This window comes from Atractosteus spatula, chromosome 2 (assembly GCF_055471065.1).
Source record: "Atractosteus spatula isolate fAtrSpa1 chromosome 2, fAtrSpa1.hap1, whole genome shotgun sequence".
Lineage (NCBI taxonomy): Eukaryota > Metazoa > Chordata > Actinopteri > Semionotiformes > Lepisosteidae > Atractosteus > Atractosteus spatula.
The window spans coordinates 23461904-23486742 of record NC_142707.1 but is presented as its reverse complement, the minus strand read 5'-3'; the positions used below and the strand labels follow the sequence as shown (position 1 = coordinate 23486742).

The following is a 24839-nucleotide window of genomic DNA, read 5'->3' as shown; positions in this document are numbered from 1 at the left end:
AAAAGGTAAGGATTGTGGGAAATGTAGTGCTCCCGCTTCTAAAGTCCCGCAGCAGTAGAGTGCAGCACACTTCAACTCCCAGAAGCAGATGAGAATAGTATTGTCACAACAGCTAAAAAACATTTTAAAGAATAGAAAATTATAGTTGTATTAGTCCTATTCGAAACCTTTTCATGTATTCCTTTACCTATTTTTTCAATACGTTAATTAACAAATTCAAATGTAGGAATATTAACACATAAAGAAGATAGTTCAGGTGGGTAGCTGCGTCAGCATGCGTAGGCCAAGAAACAAGTAATAGGTTTATTCCATGCTGAAAAAAAAAACTCAACGTTCTTGTTCCACGGCCAAAACGTTGTGTTTTCTTTCTTCTTTTTTTCAGCATGGAATAAACATATTACTTGTTCCTCCACATAAAGAAGATGTCATCTGTTTTTATGTCCAGTGATTGTGGTTACAATATTACAGGCAAAACTGATTTTATTTTGACAGGATATAGAATTCGCAGTCCAATCTGAGGCACTGTAAGCAGGCTCAGAAATGAACTTCTCACAGTCCTGATGTATGCAGGTTTCCTGTGCAAACACCCTTCAGAATGTTCTCTTCCAGGTGATAAATGACCAAAAACCTAAAGCCAACATCAGCCATGTATGATGTATGAACTTATGGGTTGATTTCTCTAGGAGGATCCCTAAATACTTCTTCCTGAACCTTTAGTGGAAACAAGCCCAAAAATTTATGGGTATTGGTTCTACAGAAGGACATGATTAATGGAAACTTTTCCTTAAATCTGTCTGGTTTCCAGTACTTAAAAGATCTGAGGATCAGCATCTCCAGAGAAAGGGCCTGGAAGGGGCCAGCGAAACCAAGGATCTTGACATCAGCTGGGGTTGCCTATGGCAAAGCTGATGGATGGGTTTTCAACAGAATCACACCTTTCCTGTACCAGCTATGGTTGTACAGTATATGCAGACATAATTCAGTGGAAGACCATCAACAGCCCACTCCAAACCTGAGTAACCAGTGCTACAGCCTCAGATGTTACTTATCAGTGCAGAAGAGGAAGCATCTTTCTAAACAGTATTTAATAATCTACTACAAATATTCAATAGGCCAATAAATATTGTAATACTAACCTTGAAACTTTAAGTTCTCACTGTTTTCACTATTCAAAATTACTTAAAGGGTAATTATCACTCTTCAGTAAGGATTACTGTGAAAGGTCAAACATTTTTATGGTGAAAATTAAATGTATTTTAAAAATAATTATAAATAATTATATTTACCATATTTAGTTGTGTTCTTGACCTGTTGCACATAGGTAGTTTATTTCCTTAATAAATGGAACATGTATTTTCTAGGAACATGTCTTTAGCCACCACCAATAACAAGACTAGAACACAGAACACTTTATTTGATGGAAAGTTAGCTAATAAATATTGTAAGGAAACAGTGCACAAATAAAATTAAATAACATTTTACAAAATATTAAAACTTTGGGTTTACACATGGTTACACTAAATCATGGTTAAATATTTGCTAGCGTAAGTAAACTAATTTTTAATGGACTCAGGTTTGTTAAGATCCTAAGTGAGATACATTTCATTGTTGCTATTTTTAATCATGTAATGAACTTAAATTTACTGTCTAGTTTTAGGTTGTTAGTGATGGTAACCAATGTCTATTGCCTGCTCATCTACTCAAAGCCTACAGTCATGTGAAAGTACACCCACTTTCAATTCTGTGGTTTTATATATCAGGACATAACAAATAAATCATCTGGTCCTTACAAGGCCCTGAAATTAGGTGACAACCAACACATAACAGAGTCCACTATGTCATTATTTAACAAAAAATAAGCCATCATGCAGAAGACATGTGTGAAAAACTAAGTACACCCCATGATTCAGTTGCTTGTAGAACCACCTTTAGCAGCAATAACTTGAAGTAATAATTTTCTGTATGAGTTTATCACTCACATCATTTTGGAGGAATTTTGGCCCACTCTTTTTTACAACATTGCTTCAGTTCATTGATGTTTGAGGGCATTCGTTTATGCACAGCTCTCTTAAGGTCCCGCCACAGCATCTCAATGGGGTTGAGGTCTGGACTTTGACTTGGCTATTCCAACACCAATCTTTTCTTTTTCAGCCATTCAGTTGTAGATTTGCTGGTGTGCTTAGTATTGTTGTCCTGTTGCATGACCCAATCTCAGCCAAGCTTTAGGTGTCGGATAGATGGTCTCACATTTGTCTCTAGAATACGTTGCTATAAAGAGGAGTTCATGATCAACTCAAAGACTGCAAGGTGCCCAGGTCCTGTGGCTGCAAAACAAGCCCAAATCATCACCCCTCCACCACCGTGCTTGAAGACTGGTACGAAATGTTTGTGGTGATATGCTGCGTTTGGTTTGACCAAACATCTCGACTTTGGTCTCGTCTGTCCAAAGGATATTGTTCCAGAAATTTTGTGGTTTGTTCAGATGCAACTTTGCAAACCTAAGCCATGCTGCTATATTCTTTTTGGAGAGAAGGGGCTTTCTCCTGGCTACCCTTCCATGAAAGCCATACTTGTTCAGTCTTTTTCTGATCATACTGTCATGAACTTTAACATTTAAAATGTTAACCTAGGCATGTAGATCCCTAGATGTAGCTCTTGGGCTCTTTACGATTGAGCATTATACGGTCTGGCCTTGGGGTGAATTTGCTGGGACACCCACTCCTGGCAAGATTGGCAACTGTCTTGAATGTTCTCCATTTGTAAATAATCCTTCTCACTGTAGAATGATGGATTTCAAATTGTTTGGAAATGGCCTTATAACCCTTCCCAGATTGATGAACAGCAACAATTGGTTCTTTGAGTTCATTGCTGATGTCTTTTCTCTTTGGTATGGTGTTAACACACACCTGAATGCTCCAGACCACCAAACTGCCAAAGGTTCTTCTTATATATTGGCGGTCACACTTCCTGGCTTCTAATTACCTTCTTAATTCCTATGGAAGCAGAAAGGGTGTACTTAATTTTTCCCACATGGTTTCTGTGTTTTGGCTTACTTTTTGTTGAATAAATAATGACAGTGAAATCTGTTATGTGTTGTCTTTTATCTGAGGCTAGATTTGTTTAATTATAGAGTTGGTGTTATTTATGCCCCGATATGTAAAACAATTGAATTGAAAGAGGGTGTACTTTCTTTTGTACATAACTGTAGATTTAAATGAGCTTTGGTTCAGCCTGGTGTACACTAACTAGTCTATTGAGCATATTAGACAAGTGGACATAGCATGGTTCTTCTTTCCTTTGAATCTAGAATTCGCTTTCTATATATAAAGAATTTCATATAGTCTAAGTTTTTTTACGAAGTGCCTTAAGCAATAAAAGAGCCCATTAGTAGCACAGGCTGTACTCTGTAGTACAGAGCACAGTCTGTCTTCAGCTATGGGCTGGGCCAGCTGTTGTCTCAATGTCCTAAGCAATTGATCAAATTTTGCCAATGTCAGCAGGGTCAGGTGTCAGCACAGGATATCCTCAGCCTCATGTGCAGTCAGTCCCATGACTTCAACTCCTGTGAGCTTGTAGAGTTGTCAGGGAGAGCACCATTTCTCCTCGGATCACTGCAAGATCTGCTGTAGATACTGTGAAGAGCACAGACTGTTAAATGGATAGTGACTCAGTGCACCTTTTAAAGAAAAGCACTGAAGGTCTTTAACCTTAACCTACCTTTGCTATCAGTTTTGAAGCATAGAGTGGATTTCATTTACAGACCAGCTGCCAATTAGTCTGATGACTATAAGAAGAAAAATGGTCATTTCAAATTAATAGAAAGCCTATATGCTGGATTGAGCAAAGATGGTTCAATTTAATATACCTCTCACATTCATGTCGAAAGCAGTGTCAGTAAAAAATAAGAATATATGAGACAGAAGCTGATTTTACAGATAAATGGAAGTTTAATCAAGTTTAAATATATACTTGCTTAGGAATTTTGAGCCTGTACTCTAACAATTAAACAACCAAAAGCAATAATTGTTGAGCTTTTTTTAATGTTGAACTCAAATTTTAAATTTACAGTTTACATACATATCTTCACCTTTCCACCTTGGACAATTTACAATCTTATTTCACCATTTACCCCCACCCACCACATCAAGGACAGCATTTAGCATCATCACTGGGGAAGAAAAAGAAGCATTACTCAGAAATGCATATTAATGACTAGCATTAAAATTATCTGTGTAGGGTTTTTGTTAAAAAAAAAAGACACGTAACAGTTTTCCTGTCTGACATCTAGACCATCACTTTTCAACTCCCACATACATGATGGTTGAGAAAAGATGTTATGAATACTGTAGATAACAAATTGTTTACAAGGAACAGACTGTTTTTAAATGCAAATTTTCAGCACAAATTGCTTACAGAGGATGTTATTGTGAAAACATGCCCACATTCCCTTCTATGTAATTGGTGTTGCCAGAACACTGCACCAAAAAAGAATCCTAGTATTTTGAAAAAAATGTTAGACTATTCACAATTATCCCCTGCAAGAGAACATACAGCCTTAACTAATTTTGACAGCCTCCTACATCAATAAGGTTTTTTTTGTATCTGGGTTCTGTGAAGATTCCATGTGTTAATTTAATTCTTTGCAGGATGTTTTGGTTTACTGATAAAAACAAGTACAGCAAAGCTATATTTCATGCAGTCTTATTTTGGAAGCAAGTATGAATCCAAACTACAACTGCAATCATTTTTTTAAACTCAGAAAAATAAATGAAATTTAGAGAATTTTTATAAACTAACTTACCCATGGGGTGTTGCAAAAATGGATAATCATGAAAGTAATGCTGAGTGTTCTTGATAGTTAAAGGCTTAATTTTGCTATGGAATGTACACCTGCAGTCTGTTCCACAGAAACCTCTATATCTATAAATCCTTTTACAATAATTCTGAGGTTTGTAAGGTGTTGAAATGTGGGAGGGTGACAGTGTCCATAATTGCAGTGATAATGCTAAACAATTTAAATATCTTTCCTACTGTAGAAAATACAGTAATCTAGAATTTAATATTTTCACAGCAAAGAGGGACAGAATGTTATTTACAAAATGGATATCAAGGAACAACAAAACATCATGAACAACTTGCTCATCTAAACTGTACAGAGTGCGACATCATCGGCCGGAAATCACAAGTCAGAAACAGGATCATATCGAGGATACTGCTGTTATTCTTGCACCAAAAAGGAACAGATACTTCATTTTGCTTGTGTCTTTATGATTTTGGAAAACTTCAAGAACGTTTGGTTTCTAAATTCTAAATTTTGGTGTTCTAGCATCAAATGCAGTATGGTGAACTAAGACGGTATTTGTGCTCATTAGGCCTTGATGCAGGCAGCAGATTACAAAGAATATTTTGCTCAGTACTGATAAGGCCATTGAGGAGCTGCATGGCAGTTCTAAATATACTCTTGTCCCAAGGGTGTTTGCACTTTTATCATTAAATATGAACTTTTATCAATGTTCAGATGCTGCCAGGTGATCATTTTTCATAATTCACAAACAGCAGCAGTTAGATCTGAACGATCTACAAGCTTTCCTATGAGCAGTTACATGGCTATATACTGTACTTCTCTGCCTCATCTGGTCTGACCTTTCTTCTAGTTCTTTTCTTTTAAGATGCTTAGTGCAAATTGGATAAGATGAAACTTTCCAATTACAGGCTCAATGTTCACAAAAGAAGCATTTCTTTATAGCAACTAGAACTTAGCCTCTTTGCTGAAAAGATATATTTTTAAGGATGCTGCTGTACATGTCATTGCCTTTTCCACAGGTCACAAATCTACCACATTGGCTTTAGATATATTTCCTGTTTAAATATCCTAACTGAATTGCAAAACTACAGCATTTGAGGTTGAACTGATTCAGCTCTTACAGCACCTAAAATTAAGAAAGGCATGTATAGGAAAACTGGTGTTCTACATGGTGTATCTATGCACTGAAAAAATGCAAATTCCTCGGCATCAGAACCAAACACTAATTTTTCAGTAAGCAGTCTCAAATGTTTTAAATAACTAACCATGTTTCTGGCTGTGATTGCAACGGCAAACCATAATCTCAATTTTCTTTTAGGTTTTGCCTTTTAGGTTAATGCACAAAGTGCAAAAAAAAAAGTTCAAAATGAGACTAAACTGGGGGTGTGCAAAACAAGGCAACTGGGTAAAACAAAGCATGCAAATAAGAGTGGAAAAACTCTACATGGAAAGAATTGTCAACAGACCTGTACAACGGAGCTAAATGAACAAAAAATATACTTGGGTTAATTAGAATGTGCAGTGGGCGAAAAAGTAATTTCACTAAGTAACCTGCATCTTTAGCTTTGAGGACTGTTGTTGGTTACCTTCCTTCAGTTCTAGCGTTTTTATCATTTTGGAAATAAAGCATGGCATCTTTGTTTTGCACAGCTGCGGCAAGCTGTCCACAAGTGGTAACAAACACGCAGCAGTACTGATACTGTCCCACCGATTAAACCCCCTCCGGGATCAGACAATCTCACTTCTGTTTAGTACAGTTGTTGCAAAAGCATTAGACTGCAAAGCCAAACCCTTCAGAAAGAAATGACAAAAGACATAGAATGCACTTTCAGGATAAGAATTTTAATCTTGCTCACTGAAGACACGGAGAGCAAGGGGAGGCATAAACAGGTCCATCTAGCCTCACTCTACTGACAGGAGGCTGCAGCATTGTAGTTTCAGAGGTCTCAACAGCAGCTCGGGGTCCAGTACGCATGTATTCACATTCACTAACCAGAACTGAAAATGGTCAAAACGGTGAATAGGATGTACAAATCTAGTGTTTTTTTTCCAGTCAGTGCATAAAATAAAGACTTTAAATATTAGAAATCTTTTGGCATTTTAATTTATGTGGGGAAGGCATGTAAGAGTTCTTTGCTTGAATAACAGCTCTTCTTTGAAACCTATTAATCATGAAGTCAGCATTAACGTTTAGGTAATGTATAACGCAAGTTGGTTTTATGTTACCTATTTGGTGTTAAAGATTGTTTTGTCAGTGATATTACACTAGCAGACCTTTGGTATTAATATGGTATTAATATAGTTTGAATTACCAAATTTAAATGACTTTTCACAACTAAGCTTTGAGTAGGGTAATGTTTTTAATGTTTCAGACTTCAAATCTCCCACCACAGAGGTTTACTGAAAGAAAACAATCCACTATAACACTGACTATAAATCAGTTTAAGAAATATTTTCAATTATTTGAGATTACTGTATTTTTACCTACTGTACACTTCTATGCAGCATGTTGTTTAAAAATGAAAACTATACTCTAAGCAATGCACCATTGTTTTAAATCAAGCTGCTTTTCATAAATGGTATCTAAATATTATAGACTTATTTATAATATTATGTGACTCCTTGGGCAGCAGAGGAAGGTAGCAGGTTTGGCCTAGCTACACCAAAATCAGAAACTTAAAAGAAAGAGCATTTTGTGTTAACATGAATGTCATTTGCTTTCAAAAGCAATACATATCCAAGTTGAGGAAAAAAAATGCAGATTTTTATAATTATATAATGCACTCACAAAGAGAACACTTTCTGCACAATATGGAGAGAAACAAATGGTCTCTCACATGTCACATTAATGTAGAACAATGAAATAAGACAAGAGTGACCACCCCTGGTTTTGGAGAGAGAATCTGGTTTTACACATACTCCATAGAACAAGTTCTAAATCAGATGAGATTTTTAACATAAAAAAAGGCCATTAATTTAATTTAATAATCATCTGTAATGAGTCTGTGTCAACTGCCGCCTTCAATGAATGACTCAAAAATAAAGGGGGACTTATAAAAACTGCTGGAGTGTGGCTCTCCAAGACTAGATTTGACCATCCCAGGAATATTCATGCATTTCAAATTCAGATGCATACATTTAATTCCAAAGATGCCTTTAAAACAATGAACTGGTTAGATTGTTATAGTTGGAATTTACACATTAAGGACAATGGTTGTATAGATATCAGTTTTCACAGGTTATGCTTATTATCCTCTAGCCATCTGAGGAAAATGGGGTTTACTGGGCAAAACACTGCCTCAAGTCCTGATGTAAAAGTGGAACCATTCACCATAATACAATGTATGTCTATTTAAGAAACACCTTCTTAAGGTTTTGTTTTATACTTTTATGTCTTATGCCAATAGTTCTTGCCTTGGGATAACTGAAATTCTTCAAATGCAAAGGTATTTGCTCACTTAACTAAAATATCCAATAGACAGTTCACTATCAGTTATCAAGGCCTTCCTCAAAAGGCCACAATCTGGTATTTTTCTGAAGAAACGTCTTGCTCTTTCCCTTTAACACCAGAAGAAAAAGGTTTAAACCAAAGGTTCTCAAAATCATGAGAATGTATCACAACTGACAGTAGTCATGTGGCCTTAAGTGCCACATTCTGGGATCATGTATTCATACCAGAACACAATAAACACCTTTTTATTTGTCATCAACGCATTTTAAACAAAGCAATTGTGTGACAACACTACCATCCTTTTGTGTATTATGCCTCTTATCAGCTGCAAAGTGATCAGGAAGTTCGTTCATACATTGGATTTGAAAGTAAGCAGTCTCTTAGGCTTTACATTCTCTGGTTTAAATTGTCAATGAACTATTTAGAGCTTGACAAATCTTTATATTGTACACAATAGAAAAGCTTTTAAAATCCTTGTTGTCTTATTCATCCAATTTAATGGTACATATTTAGCAACAGTTGATAACCACTAATCTAGTTTTAGTGAAATGAAATATTCAGTGAAGAACAGTAAGGCAATATATTGGAGCAAAGAGGGAACTTATGCTTATGTAATAGGCTCATTGCCTCTGAGCCCTGATATACTTAGGTCAATGGCAAGGCAGTGTTTTGCTGAATAGGAACCAATAATACTTCATACTTCAACCAAGCCTTTAAAAGTGGCACATATTTGCCCTCCAAAACAAAAAATGATGAGAATGGTACAGATCTGCATGATCTGCACCCAGCTTCCACACCAAGGCAGATTTTACAATTCCCCAAGAGAAAACAAAGCCACTCCACGTTCCAACCTGCACACCCCCAGTTTCCGGCGAAGGGATTTTATCTAGTGTAGTAAACTCTGTAGTAGACGGTTTTTGATCTCCATAATGAGTACGAATTGTCAAATTTGAGAAGGTACACTCCTCTCCCTGGGTACTGGTGACTGCCTGCGTAGACCTCTTCGTGGCAGTCTCTCCTGTAGACTGGTACAATCTCATCCACCTGAGGCTTACTGGTGTTCTTTTTGGCTTTTTCTTCTTCACTCTGGGTTTCTGCTGAAAAAAAGGTCAACCAAAGAAGTGTAAGCAATTTCACTTCAATTATTTTATGCACTGTGCTGCTTGAAGTAGAGGAAAAAGCAGAGACTTTCTTCCAGTCGGCCTGACACTGACAGACGCTGAGAAATCGGACTCCTAATTAACTACAAAACCCTGAAAAGACACAATGCAATCTTTGTGTGGATGTTTTTTCATCCATATGCCCGTTAGTTAATGTTAATCCCAAAGTGATTCTGTGATGGTGATGCTTCTCTGCAGTAAGCTCAGAGTAAAATCAGGAAATTGGAATGAATACATCTCAAACTGGAGAGGATACTACAACATGCACACACAAATGGATTTTGATTTTTGTTAGTATGCTTTTCTAAGCATTAAACAGCAAGCTGGTCAGACTGATAAATGTGCCAACAACAATGACAAAGAATGACATGGCCCTAGAATTCTTATTTTGATACATACAGCCAAATCAAACTAGCTGAACAGTGAAGTCAAGTTAATTGCTATTTTTCCACAGATACTATATGTACCATCACGAGAACTGTATCACTAGAGGGTAAGCTGAATGTGCCCTCTCAAGGCTTCAGACACTTTATATTATTTCTTAATCAGAAAAAAAAAGCTTTAGAATAAAATAAGCCAAACAAATGACACAAAATATTAGCAAGACTCCAACTCATGAACATGGTGCATTCCCTGAAAGGTGTTCACTAGAAAAAAAAAAGTTAATCAAACATTTGAAAAATAAGGAATTAGCATATGAAGGCTAATCTACAGCCCTTTAAGTGGAACCAGTAACAACTGAATGTGGTTAGCTGTCACTGAATTGGCACTTAGCCTTCTCACCTTCTTCATCCTCTTCGTCTTCACTGGACTCGCTGACGTGGACGCTGACCGCAGTGTTTGGAGAATCTGTCCATTCAAAGTACACTCCAAAGCCAATATCGTAGTGATCAGTGGCAAACTCCCAGAAGAGATAGGAACCCTCCTCATGAGTCGGCACACGCACGGTCACCACCTCCCCGCGGCCCACTGTGATGACAGAGTCAGCGTCCTGCCTGATCTTCTCTTTAAAATCCTTGATCTGTGGCCGTGTCCACATGGAGGGTGCAGCGATCACAGGTGTAGTATCTGAGGAAAGATGGAGGAAAGGGAATTATGTATTTGTACCATATCCGTCTACATATTACACAAAATGATTAAAAAGCCGAGAACACTCCATGTAGTGAGATGGTGGCAACAGATAGGAGAGAGTTGAGGGGAGTGATGGGATCTGCCAAAAGGCTTTGCGATATGCTTTTTTCGCTAACAAAAGTGGACTTCGGCTCCTATTAAAATGTTGTCAAAGGGCAACTGTGTTGACTTGGGAGAAACTAGAAAATATAAAAATGTGCATGGGCTAGAACAGAAATGGAAATGTTACAAAAATCACTAAATTATATCTTATCATCATCATTATAATAAATTAAAAACTTTTTTAGCTTGTTCAGACATTGAACAGCCCAATTAAGTACACATGCTTTGATGACATTTTTAGGAATGGAAATGCTATGGATGATGTGTTTTTTCGGTCTTCAGCCCTTGACCATGCCTTTTGGTCCATTTTCGGTGAGCTCTTCTGCAGGCTCCAGCTCCGGCTCCTTGTCCAGGCTGTCTGTATGAGCATTGGGCTGTCCGTTGAGTGCGGGGCTCTCCCCAGGGGAGGCAGCGCTGACCTTCGCCGCCATCGTGGACGACACTATCGCCGCCTCCTGCTGCTTCTGCAGAGCCGCCTGCAAAATAGGAGAGCAACTGTGACAACAGCAAGATCCAGTAAGAATCATAGATTAGCACATAGGTAAACCAAGACACAGATGAGCTCGGACTGTGCCTGTTCACCATTTGCAAGATTAATGAGGGTTGAAACAGGCCATTATACAACCTCAATAGTAACATTGCTCGGACCACAACACAAACTGCTGCACATAGTGACACTTTTCCAGAATGTATTGAGCATTTTTTTTGCCAAGACATCTGATGATAGGTTTTACCTAATGAAAACATCGACGCAAAGCAAATCAAGTTAATTATGTTTGTAAACGTTAGGATGTTGCTACTTTCTTATTGTAGTTTGAAACATAAAAATGTTACCTTTGTGATCACATTGTGAACAGTTTCAAGAATGACTTAAAATAAAAGGACTTCTTTATGGCTATGATACTTTTCTTAAATTAATGTTAAGCTAATGATGGCACAGAAGGTGATCCATTTCCTAGATGTTTGTTTACATCTATATCCAACCATCTTGGTAGAAATGAAGCAAGGAAACTAGTTTTGTTTTCTGCAATAAAAAAACATTTTTCATTCCTAAAACCATTAATTTCTTTCAACATTTATCCTTGCTAAATTATGTAATTAGTTTCAAGCTACTGCTTAATGTTAAATATTTTGGTTCAGTAACACCTTTCCTTGCTACAACTTCTACAAAAGCCCTTTTGTAGTATGAACACACCTGACAAACTATTAAATTATTATACACAATGAGATTATCTCATCATGTTTCCACAAAGATCTCCTGTGGGTACAATTTCAAGATGACCAAGTGACCCTAGTATTTACCTGTAAAAATGCAAAACCACTTTATATCACCTTACATTTTTTAACGCTGATCTCATAAGTGCTTAATGCTTTTCTTAACCTAAAAAAGCATTGATCCTGTAAATATTCTGCTGCTACCTTCCACCTTGTTTAATCCCTTTCATGACTTTATCATCTTCAAGGAAAAACCATGATCACTCAAGAGTTCTCAGTGGCCTGTCCTTTGTCATGCCAAAAACCAAAAATATTGCAAATGAAGTACAACACATACTGTAAAGGCTCAAACTGTCGTCACCTTAGTGCTGATCACAAAGCATTACAACTGGGCCCAGGATTGTACCAGGAGAAAGGCAAATTCACATACTGAATTCCACCTACTGGCGGGCTGCAGGTCTGTACTCTACCTGCTGCTGTGCCAGCTGCACCTGGTACAACTGCTGCATGTACTGCTGGTAGTGCTGCTCCTGTAGCTGGCGAATGAGGATCTGCTGCTGCTCCAGGTTGCCTGGGTACTGCTGGGCAGCATACTGCTGGAACTGAACTGCTGTCTGAGCATTCAGAGCCGCCATGATCTGCTGCCTGCAACCACACGGACAAGTGTGTCAGCCAGTGCTTGACAAACCACAGACACGCTAGACTCAATTGATGCATGGCAAATAGTTATTTGTAATAATAATTGTACGCTTCTAAAAGTAATTCCATTATTCCATTTTTTTCCTCAACTCCCCAAAAGATTAAAGTTTTTTTCTCAATCTGAGATATTTTATGACAACAGGTAATTCATATAATAGGGTTTAACAGACCTATAGGGTTAAAACAGTGAATAAGGGAGAACTCCGAACACATCGAAACATAAAGAACAAATTTAGCACCTTATCAACAGTTTACCTACACTGAGAAGGGGTGATGTACACTTAATACACATTTGTACATAGCCACAGTTTGACAGAAAAGCCCTAAAGTGGCTGTAGTGAGAGAGCACTGACTTCTGCTGTTCCATGCGCAGCCTCTCTTCCTCGATCTGCCGCCGCTCCTCCTCCTCCCTGCGCACTCTCTCCTCCTCCTCCCTGCGGCGCCTCTCCTCCTCCTGGCGCCGCCGCTCCCTCTCCTCCTCTTCCAGCCGCCGCCGCTGCTCCTCCTCCCTCCTGGAGAGGGCACAGCCGGTCAGACAGCAATCGCCAGCGACACAACACAACAGCCGGGCCCAGAAGACCAATCGTGATAAGACACGGGACTTTCACTGGTGGGGGGGGGTTTCCAGAACACATAACTCTGAGAGAAAACACCTTCTTAAACCCTGATACACCCTCCGATCTCATAATACTTCACAACAATTTAATGTTGTGGCTGAAAAAGACAATTCTTAAGTACTGAAAATATTAACATTTGAATATAATGAACGTTTTGCACCTAAGCTGGATTTTGTTAATGAACATTCATAATGACTAGTAGGAGTCAGGCGGTAGTAAATGAATGCTATTATCTACTACAGGTTAGACATGTATAAATGGAGTTTGCAACTCTTCATTTAGGAATTTGCTGAAATTCACCTCATCTCCCACCAATCTGTTCTATTACAAGATCTTAACTCAATACTAGATATCTAATGAAAGACAAGGGTGATCCCAGTTAGTATGAAGATGTATGAAGTTAGTACAAAGTTGTATGGAGCCAATGGTGGAAGGAAGAGGCAGCTGGACTACTAGGTTCTTGGGCTACAAAGTCTTCAGTATATGAACTAAGAAAAACAAACGAGCCATCTCACCTTTTCCTTTCCTGCTCTTCCTTCTCTATCTTGTGAGATGTAACGTAGGGTGCAAATAAATTACAACATTTGTTCAGCAACTTTACAAATTCCACCATAGCATCTTCTTTTGACATGTTCCCTAATGCTGCCCACTCCTTCCTGCAAAAACAAACCACAACCAAGAGAAGGGGGTTAAACCTTCTGAATTTTTCTGCTTTGGTCAAAACGGCCTGGTCATTTGGCATAACTGGCTGTTACTGCTCCAGTTTGAGACAAGTCAGGAAAAACACTATGTTGCAAATCCCTGAAGTAGATAGTACTTTTTGTTGTTTAACATTAAGTATTGGATTCTGTAACATGCTTGTAGGACATTAGCAGTGTCACAGGGAATATATTATTAAATTATTATTAAATGCTAGACACTTTGGTAGAAGCCCTGTATTTTGTGATTCACATATGAAGGATATTTTCTTAACATGGGTTAAGGTCTGCAACCCAAATCAGAGTACTTTGTCGACTGTGGGTGTAATGAATGAATTGAAAGTGCTCCGATTGCAATAAGACCAACTCTTATTAGGCTGAAATACACCATTTTTATTTAATTATGTACACAGAGTGCTCACTGAGTGCCTAAACCAAAATCCCTGGTACCCACTTTGTAGACAGTCTGGTATGTGTTATTGCACACGAATGGAAAATCGTTATTTTCAATAATGTTCTAGAATTCACAGCACCGATCAAAGAGGTTTCTGTTCACCCGGTATTAGTGTTTTTAACACTAATTAAGCTGTACCTTCTGTCATTTCCAAGGACATCAAAAAATCCAACCTCTGGACAGGCATCTGGGTTATACGGGCCAAGTAAAACTTGTTTATGGAGAGCAACAAGGCGTAGTTTCTCTTCATATGTTGGGTGGAAGGCTTTGCCATCTTTGTCTGTAAAAACAACAAGGATATTTATTAACACTGGGCAAGCATGACAAAAAATAGCATTTCATGCAAAGGATCCATCTTTTACCTCAAACCGATGCCGGTACAGGGTTCAACTTACAAAGCTGCTCCAGGCGTCACTGGCTGAAGACTGGGTCAAGTCTGTAACCAGGATTCCCACAATGGTATGTGTGCTCCCTAGGTTGGGTGCTTCGATTTTCCTTAGGTATTTGTGCTACAGCATCTCCTGGAACATGGTGTGAGCCTATGAGCTCCCAGAGAGCCATCAGTGACAGATGTGCACAACTCTGTCAAAAAAGCACTGTGCTGCATAGAGCATATTACCATGGAATTGTTCATGAGAGTAGTGGTGATAATTCTGCTGTGCTAAATAACACTCAGGGCTTGCAGCCTGGATAAGGTTCTTCTTTCATTCAAATGGCAAGCCATTTCTCACTTCTCCACATGGCTGTTGCACATCACCCAGGTGAGATGACAGACAGGAAAATCGGAAATATAACTGAATGTCAGAGTACATGCTTTGCCTGTAGGATGTTCTAGGTTCAACCCTTTGTATCTCCAAGTTAAACTGCAGAATATTACATAAAAGTAACAAAAACAAACTACTGGTCTAAATTTAGGAAAAGGGAATGTTTAAAACATGTTGCTGCCTATAAAAATAGACTTAGATGCCTTCTGTTGACACATTTACATTACACTTCCAGACAATGTGGGCAAGCAATTACAAAGGCAAAAAATGTTAGCATGTATAGACATAAAATGCAACTTAAATTAAAAGATGCAGGTTTAAATTGTACAATGCCTAGTAAGATCACACTTGGAATATTGTGCATCTTTTTTTGTAATGTGGTGGCCAAACTTGTATTGCTGCCCTGGAATCAGTACAAAGAGCAAACAGGTAATGCCTGATGTCCTGCCCTGACAGGCTGAAGGAACTTAACTTTTTTAAAACCAGAAACAGGAAGTACCTGTTTACACAAAGAAGCACTGGAGCTACCCAGCCACGTTGTTAAAGCCAATACCCCAACTGCTTTCAAGAACCAGCTGAAGAAGATCCTTGGAAGTTAGCACTCAATTACTTAAACAGCTAGCAATTGTAATCTAGTAATTGGCTAGAAATCTCTATAATTCTTCCTAGATGAAAATCACTTCGGGATCCTTTGGGATTCAAAAAGTGCAATACTGACGTTAGGAATCACTATTATTTGTAAATAACAAATGGCTCTGACAGGTGGGCGTGCTGGAGGGTTATGCTCTGATCCTCAATCTCCCTACGCAGTTTGGGGTTGTAGCCGTAATCCAAGTTAGCAGTTGTCATTCCAAACTGGATGGGTAAACAACAGAATGCAGAAAACAGAACTGCCAGCTGTTAAATTGGCTTATGGCTACACCCCCAGGACTGCCTGAGGAGAGCGAGTTCTAGTCCATATTACTTTGGATTCACTGAGGTGCAGCCTTTTCCATTCTAAAAGCAGACTGGGTAACCCCACCAAAGTGCTTGGCTTAAGTGGTCACATCTTGTGAGGTGGCGCAAAGATTAATTGCAAACTAAATAATCCAGTGATTTAGGTCAAAAGCCTGTTAGCAGGAGTTGTTGGGTTCAAACCACATTTCTACCACTGACCAAATATGTGAACGAATATCAGAGGAATTTACTGCTAAGAACAAAACAAGTTCTTTTCTGTTGGAACTATCAGTGCTCACACCTTCAAAAGAAACTCAAAAATAAAAAAAGATATCTACAAAAACCTTAAAGGCATGTGGCATTAGACTAACACTGCTGCTTGTTAACATCAATTTTATCTTATCTTTAACTGCTAAAGAAAACTAAAATGGTTTTTAATAAATTTGTGACTTTCTCTTCTTCCTACGTTTTTAAACAATGGACAAGAGTTTTCCCCAAGTTCTTTAACTATGAGCACAATAACTTTAATCTGAACGCTTTGAAAAGAATGGCAAAAGGAAATTTTCAGAATTCATTGCATCATCTTAATCTTTTTGTTGCAATAAACCTTGTAACAAAGCAGAGGGTGTGGAACATAGAGCAAAAAAAATCTACTGTTCTTCTGGCAGATCAGCCTGCAGTTCCTACATGCTGCATTACAGATCCATTCAGGGTATTCAAAGTACTCTTTATAATATGAGTGAAGTGTGGGCCTACACAGTGCTGTACACTCTGTAGGCAATGTCAAGCACGTTGTGCACAGCGGTACCTTCAAAACAGACTGACAAAAACATTGCAAGAAAATCTTTGTCACTCCCCTTCAGTGGCTAACTTGGGCTCCGCAAAAGCAATTACTGCAAATTAAAACATCTGTTAAAACAACATACCTTGTAAAATGAAGGTGAATTTGCTGTGTATATATAGGGGAGAAGGAGGGGAAGAAAACACATGGGCACAATTAGGGTCGCATAACTATAATCACTGTGTCATCTCCCCTCTTTCAAAGCACAGTGCCTTGCAAAGCATACATCCCCTTCCAATGACACCCCATTTTCTTGAATTACACATGAAAACACATTTATTTTACATATATGCATTTCTTTCATTGCAGTTTTTGTCGACTTTTGATATTTTGCCCAGAAAATTGTTCAGATTGATTACAGTTTTCATACAAAATATACACAATTTGCAATTCTACATAATGGGATGTCATTGGAAATGGGGTGCATACTTTTACAAGGCAGTAAAACAGACATCATCACTTAATGAAAGTGAAATTCTGAAAACTGACAATAGCTGTAGCTACCAAATAATTCCGCAAAGCCATGAGAACACATTATGCAGTTAAAAGTCTTTATTCAAATCAATAACAGCCATATTCAATCAATATCGGTCAATGTGAATTTAAAAAATGCTATGTATCTGGCTAATATTTGCCTTCAAACTAATATTTGCCCTGAAACAATGACAGCCAATTTGATCTGCACATTAACACATGCGAGAATGAAAAATCGTGATTTTAATCACATTACCTCAACAGCAGTTGTGTCACAATTCTGGTAAACTACTCTGAATACAAACAAGATAAAATAGTAGGGTACTGCTTCATATTGCTATTTAAAAATATCCATCTGGAGCAATTAGACGTCTAAATGAAAGCCACATCTGCCTAAGTCCTTACTTTCTTCATTTTGTTAAAATGTACATGAAAGCACAGAATTGGGTAATTTATGTTTGAAGATTTTAGACCGAGAAAATTTTGAATGCACTTTAATGCTCTAAACCAAATAAGCCGATATTCAAAGATCCTACAACAAAACAAATGCTTCACACAGATATGAAACATGCAAAGAGATTCAGGATGTTTTCTGTATGGATTACACAGGTTTTTGAATCAATCAAATCTTCTACAGCTAAATGCTTTAGTTTCAAGCAGTTCTGTTTCACTTGGAATCAAACAAATGGCACTAATATTGGGTGAAGCACTTTCAACCAAAACTGCAGACTCATGCAAGTAATCTCTTTCTACTTAAACTGACATATTTAATAGTTGTCAAAGTGTAGACAAATTTGAACCAACTGTTAAAGCAGACTCCGATTTCTCTGACCAAAATAATGACTACAAGAAACAACTACTTCAGAAACATGTATCAGGTAAACAAAAGTTGACAACATGGGTCATTCTACAAATGTTGGAATAGAACATGGCTTAGAAAACAAAACAATTCAGGCTAACTTGGTGTTCATGGTATTAATCCATACTTGACAGTTCAATGTCATTAAATGGGAAGATTTTCTATTGCTTTTTGCTGCTCTCATATCTTTATTGGTGTGATCCCTGCTTCTCAAGGGAGTTGCAAGAAATTTGCTCTGCCCAGTGAGATCTGTGACAAGCCAGCATCTAACCTGGATTTATTTAGCACAGATACCACTTCTTGTCAACAATCTCACATTTATGAGAAAACTGAGACCTGTACAAATAGCTGGGAATTTTTGCCTGATTATATCTTCTTTACCAAAAACATTTTAAGATGTAAAATTTGAACACATAGCATTATAGCATCTTCGAATACACTAGGCAAAACTCTGTGTTAAGAGTATCCAGGTGTGTCAAAAACACATAAGGTCCGGAACACCACTGCATCATGGGAGTACCTAAGACTTCTCCAGTCCTACTTGGCTAAAGTAACACTGCCCTCAGTCCTACATTGGGACTATTGAGCCTGTGGTCTTTTAAATCCACCTGATCGTGGAAGTTTACTTCAATCACCTCCCTTTAAATCCAGTGAAAATGTTTGATAAGCAGGATTAGTGTTACAGTGAAGTTGTATTTAAGCACGGTAATACAGCTGGGATTTGAAGATCTGCTGCCTTATGCATTTAATGGCTGAATTAGATCAATAAAAGTTAGTTTTTAACAGTCAGTTAATAGCTAACCAATTTACAAGCTTAATAAAAGCCAATCTGCAGGAGCAAGAAGACTCTACTATTCTTGTGTTTAACACCCTTGAAAAAAGGCAATTTGGCCCTTTCCATCTGTTTCCTAACTGCTTTATCCAATACAGGCCTGCAATACAGAAGCAAGGCAGGATACACCCTGGACAGGACGCCAGTCCAACCCAGGGTATATACAGACACACAAACATACACACACACACACTAAGGGGAATTTTCCCCAGAGGCCAGTTTACCTTATCTTTAGGATAACAGAAAAAAATGCTCTCGAAAAAATGTGGAATAGCTATATGCCTTTTTCACATGCATGTGTGATAAATCTGCTTAGTACTGAGTGCTGATTTCATTGAAACATCCTAACACATATGCTACTGAACCATGTAAGAAACAAGCCACCCAGCCATGTTGTCGAAACTGATACCCCTCTATTCTTCAAGAAACAGCTGGATGAGATTCTTGGATCAATAAGCATCTAAGTATCTATCTACATGGATCAAAAGACCTTCTCTTGTTTGGAACCTTTCTTAAGTTTTACAATGCAGCAAGCTTGTTTGTTGAGATCACTGTAAGAGCTTAAAAACTCTCCAAATGGCTAACCAAATCTAATTTATTTTTGCTTTTATAGGTTATTACACAGAAACACAATAAAACTAATTCTTTGAATACCAGTAGATGGTCTTCCACATTGGTGAATACACACAAGTACAGAAGGAGTAATGAGAATGCTGAAATATGAATCATCCTGTAACCTTCAACTCTTAAAATGGAACTACTATAGAGGATAAATGGGCTAAAAATGCAACAATTATAGGGATTCTCCATGATCCAAAAATATATCTGTTTCGTCTCCAGTGATGATTATTAGTCAAGGCCCAGCCCTTTCCAACCTCTGTTAAAACTACATATCACTCAAAGCTATATTTCTGAGTTCACACTACAGGTGGTGGTGGTTAATGCATTCAAGTGTATGGTTCTCCATCTTGATTCTCACAGACTGCACGACGAATTTGCAACAGGATTTCCTTCTACCTGCTTAACGTAGACACACTTAACCCTCAATTAAACTACTTCCTTATGAAGACCATCAAATATTTGTTTTTTTAACCAAGTGATATTGTGTAATGCCATTTACTTACTCATCTCTTTACATATATAATTTCCAAAAGTCAAGATGCCTACTGGGGGTGATTGAGAAATCTGCCTTTAATTATACAGTACATGCAACCCACTGGGAAACTAATACAACTTTGTATTGCACATCTATGACACTTGTACAACATTTGTAATGAGAAGATCACTTCTGAAACCTATGAAATTTCATTCAAAGGTACCATATGTCACTCAACCAAGTTGTGTGGTACAAAGAAGACCTGTTCTAGTGGAAAAAAAGATGTTGAAGTCTCACACTTCTGTATACTACGCATCAAATAAAACTGCAATAGATTCACAAAGCTTCTGTTTCTGTCCCTGGTACACACATTCAGTTCAGGGTCAGTTTTCCCAGACGCCAATTAACCTACCAGTATACTTTTTGAACTGTGGGAAGAAACTGGAGCAGCTGTAGGAAATCCATGTGAACGAGGGGAGAACATACAAGCTCCACACAGACCGAATTAAACTGATAGAATTGAACCCATAGCCCTAGAGCTATGAGGCAGCAACACTGACCTGACCACTGCAGCACTGTGTCACCCAACCTTCATATCGCAGAAGAGATTTAGTGCTTTTACAAAAGTTACTACAGGGTATCATCATTAGTTATGAAAAACCACGATCAAAATGAAGCAATTTATTGAATTGAATTTATATACAAAATCAATACTTTTTATAAACGCTCACATGCAGAGTGATCTTGCATAGAATTATCAACTGTGTAGTTCAGTTAAAGACTGCCAGGCTTTCTCAATATAAATGTGTCATTCTTTCAGCATTTGGAAAAGAGACCGAGAACAAACCCAAGAAAAACTCACTCCAGCAAGGACTGCCAGAAAAATAAACAACCGATCGAAAAACAAGAAACTGGCACTTGGAGACACTGTGAATGTAAACAGCTACAACTGAGATAGCTCCGACAGAGTTAGAGAAATACAGAATAAAGCCACAGGCCAACTCATATCCAAAGAGCAAAGTATAAAATGCTTGGCCATCAGCTAATTTTAGTAAATATCAAAGTATAATAATAATTATAATGTAATATTAGTATATTTCTCATTCAATTATAAGAATTTCCTGCTGATACACTCTAGAGGAGCATATTTGACTGATTTTAATATCCCCTCCAACCTACTTTGGCAAACTGCACAAAATTAACCTTGGTTATAATATTTAGAACGGAAGAGACTGAAGAAAGACACGGGATACTAAGCAACTTTCAAATCCTAATCCATGCCAACAAAACCCCTTACCCAACGACAACACTTCTAGTAAGGATTTACTAGTAAGGATGCAAAATACAGTATATTTGTAGACTTCCTTCTATGATAATTTATTCAAAACAAAACATCAGGCTTGACTTATCCTGCACCTGGTGCTAACTATAATCATGTACTTCAGCATGAAACTAAGTGCAGTGCAAACAGACCTACTATTTCCCTTTAATAACAAAAGAGAAACAATTCATTTAATAAAAGAAACCATTCCCTACTATAACAATAAGAAGGCTCCGTCTTCAAAGCAGTGCAATCCACTTCAGATTTTACCAGATGCAGGCTTTTGTGCAAATGGTACTGATGAAGCAATAAGCAAAAATCTTTCATATTTTATAAAACCATTTGGATCATGAAATCTTAAACTTTTTAAAGGTCTGCTGTACATCTTTACTGTTCCTTAAGACATATACTGTTAAGGCTTTAGTCAGCACACCTGTACAGTTTAAATAGTGTTTTAAAAGTCTTTATAAAAGACTGCAGATTCATTCATCTGATATTTTGACAGGTTCAACTGTTTGTTAAAACCATTTATCTTGGTTTATAAATGCAGACTTCATAAGGATATAGGGTCTTGACCCAAGTCATGAACTCAGCTTTTCAAAAAATAAAATAATATTTTAAAAATCAAAATAATAGCAATGTTAATACATTAGAACTATTGCCGAAGGACAGTACTGCCGTCCTGCAAAAATGCTGCCGACCAAAGACGAGACAGCCTATAGAGTATCAGATCATGTTAAATGTGAACAAAAATAAAGTTCAAATTATTGTTACATGATACATAATATTTGCCAAGAAGCAAATGGAAATTGCAAGCACTGAAGTCATCACTCCTTTACCTCTACAGTAAATGTGTGTGGGAATCATCACTCACAGCCACACTGTCTTCAAACACAATCGGTTCAAGTGCTCTTTTGTACAAATGTTTTGACAAAAACGGTGTCTACTTCAAATTTCAAGTACGGCTGACTAGTTCTTGTCCTTGCACAAGATAAAACTATTAGAATCCTCAACTGCCACTCATCATACCCACAGTGGAGTTGAAAAAAGTGCAATGCCCACGGCTCTTGTACACGTATATGAATGTTCTGCCCCCTCCGAGTCTCCCATCGACTCTAACCTTTTATTTGCAGCCAGATTGCTTTTTTTGCCTCTCTGTCAAGCAGTGCCTGGTCACCCTCCTAGCTCGTACCATTCCTCACCCCCACAGTACCCCACTGTACTCACCTATTCAGCCCACACCCCTAGGACCAACACCTACCGCTCTTATCTATCTTGCGATCTACAACTGTTATAGCCAACACCGCCCACTACGGAAGATGAGACGTGTTACTGGATTCTTTCCTACACGCTTGCTCTTCAAGCGTTTCGTATCGAGGCTGCCCATAATGCATGTTGTACTTTATTGTACACAAAGCTTCACTGTGTAAGATATTGCGTGTACAGCTGATATAAGTAATCAGTTATGGATAACATACTATTTTATATACATCCCCGTAGGTCGTATAAACGCCTAAAACATGTATAAATAATACGGTATCTATCGTTAATTCTTTTTGTGTTTCCATCCTGAATGCAATCTTAGATTTCGAAGTTTTTGCGGGTGATACCAGTGTCTGCTTGCTGTTCGTAGACAGGTAGTTTATCTACGCAGCTAAACCGTATTCGGTTTGGGTGGCGAAACAATACAATAGTGTTTATAATATTATTTTTGCGTTGCGTGCGTCACGTAAAAAAATAACGATTTTCACGCATTTAGGATTTTAGCTGGCGCAGAATAAGTACCTTTAAAGAATTTCAGAGCCAGGCCATAGAGCTCCTGGAGAGGAAAACCCCACTTCCTTTCCATGGAACTGGCAGTATCGCCCTCTTGCCCATCTTCTTCCTCAGATGGACTCTTCGCATCTTTGCTCTGTTCCTGTCGCTGGGGCCCCAGTCTCTCGTTTTGTTCCTGTTCCCCCTCCGGATCGGGGCTAAGAGTCAGACCGTCAATAGAAACTTCTAGCCTGCTGGAGCTGCCACCACTAGGCTCGGAGCTTTGCACCTCCATCGCCATCATGCTGAGTGTCAGCTGGAGCAGCCACGTACCTACTTCCGTTTCATTTCTCGCCGGAAGTTCCGGGAGTTGCATGGAGGATGTAGACGAGACAAGGGAAAAACTGCAACTGTTTCTAGGCAACAGAAAATGAGACAAAGGAATACGGCAGTCGTAGCTCTGATTTCGTTTTCAGTAAATGTGGTTAAAAATACATTATATATTTTATTACATTTGCTATTACATAAGGTAACTTACTGTATACCGAAGGATATTAACGGGGAAGACATTAGAGCTCTGCAGAACACATAACCTTATAAAACGATAAAATCAGAGAAATATCATGAAGCAGATGTCCCCCATCTAAGTGTAGCTTTTGTGATATTTGCAATGAAACCACCAATTATTCTGAAAATGTATTTTCTTAACAGATACCAAAAGTGCGATATTTATGTTTGAAAGAAGTTGGTAGTGCTACTCGGCGAGTACGGTTTGACATTGGAAAAGCAACTTTGCCCCTTGCACTAAAAAATAACTTGCTACTAATTCATTTCAGGAATTGAACACGTTTGAATGAGACCAACCATCTTTAAACCAAAACTTGGTGTTACAACAGAGAGTTCGTGTGCTGAATTACAACTTATTTTTAAACCTAGGATGTATTCTTACTTTATTTAAAACACCCATGTGTAATTTCAAACTACAAAAAATTCAGAAGTTCAGTTTTGGAGAGTGTGCATTTGTAAGATTCCTTGCACAACACTGAGATTTTCAGATTTTGTCAAGGATGCTTCTGTTCCTGTGGGTGGCATGGTTGTGCATTGGTTAGCATTGCTGTCTTACAGCACTGGGGCCCCGGGTTCAATTTCTGGGGTGCTATCTGCATGGAGTTTGTATGTTCTCCCCACATTTGTGTGGGTGGTCTGGTTTCCTCTTTCAGTCCAAAGAAATATTTTCAAATTGTCCCTGATGCAGGTGTATGTATGTTTATCTACCCTGTGGGGGGACATATCCAGGGTGTATCCCACCTTGCGCCAGTGGCTTGCCGAGATAGGCTCTGGCTCCCCAGTTACCCTGTATTGGATAAAGCCATTAGAAAATGGATTGAGTTTGTTACTCTGATACATAAGCTTTTACATTATTCTTTTGCTCTGTGAAAAGGTCTTTCTTGGACAGTATTGGTCACTGTAATAGGAAAACCACATTCCACATCTCTCACGAGTTTAGGTGTTTTGAAGAGCTTTCACAGCTCACAGGGTGGAAATTTCTGATTTGTGACTTCTAGCTGCACCTTTAAAAGAAATGTAGCTATCTAACAGAAAAAAAAACAATAACAAAATGAGAATATCT

General features: G+C 38.1%; 1 protein-coding gene across 2 annotated transcripts; it reads right to left on the bottom strand.

Moving 5' to 3' along the window:
• Positions 1 to 4022: 4022 nt before the first annotated feature.
• LOC148839467 (Golgi resident protein GCP60-like) lies at positions 4023 to 23554 on the bottom strand. Of its 2 annotated transcripts, none has more exons than XM_088939751.1 (8): positions 23240 to 23554; positions 14470 to 14611; positions 13695 to 13835; positions 12916 to 13074; positions 12334 to 12508; positions 10944 to 11124; positions 10199 to 10483; positions 4023 to 9352 (listed from the first exon to the last, which is right to left on the bottom strand). In XM_088939751.1, the coding sequence occupies exons 1-8, from the start codon at positions 23511 to 23513 to the stop codon at positions 9138 to 9140; spliced, it is 1572 nt and encodes a 523-aa protein (XP_088795877.1). In that variant the 5' UTR covers positions 23514 to 23554; the 3' UTR covers positions 4023 to 9137. The 2 variants fall into 2 exon arrangements, with proteins under 2 accessions (XP_088795877.1, XP_088795885.1); XM_088939759.1 differs by having other exon boundaries at positions 6628 to 9349.
• Positions 23555 to 24839: the final 1285 nt, after the last annotated feature.

Coding starts and splice junctions, on each gene's coding strand:
- LOC148839467 (XM_088939751.1), bottom strand. CDS start 23,513: ATGATGGCGATGGAGGTGCAAAGCTCCGAGCCTAGTGGTGGCAGCTCC. Junction 14,612..23,239: donor GGCTCTGAAATTCTTTAAAG/GTACTTATTCTG, acceptor TTGTTTTTACAG/ACAAAGATGGCAAAGCCTTC. Junction 11,125..12,333: donor TGCAGCTGGCACAGCAGCAG/GTAGAGTACAGA, acceptor CCTATTTTGCAG/GCGGCTCTGCAGAAGCAGCA.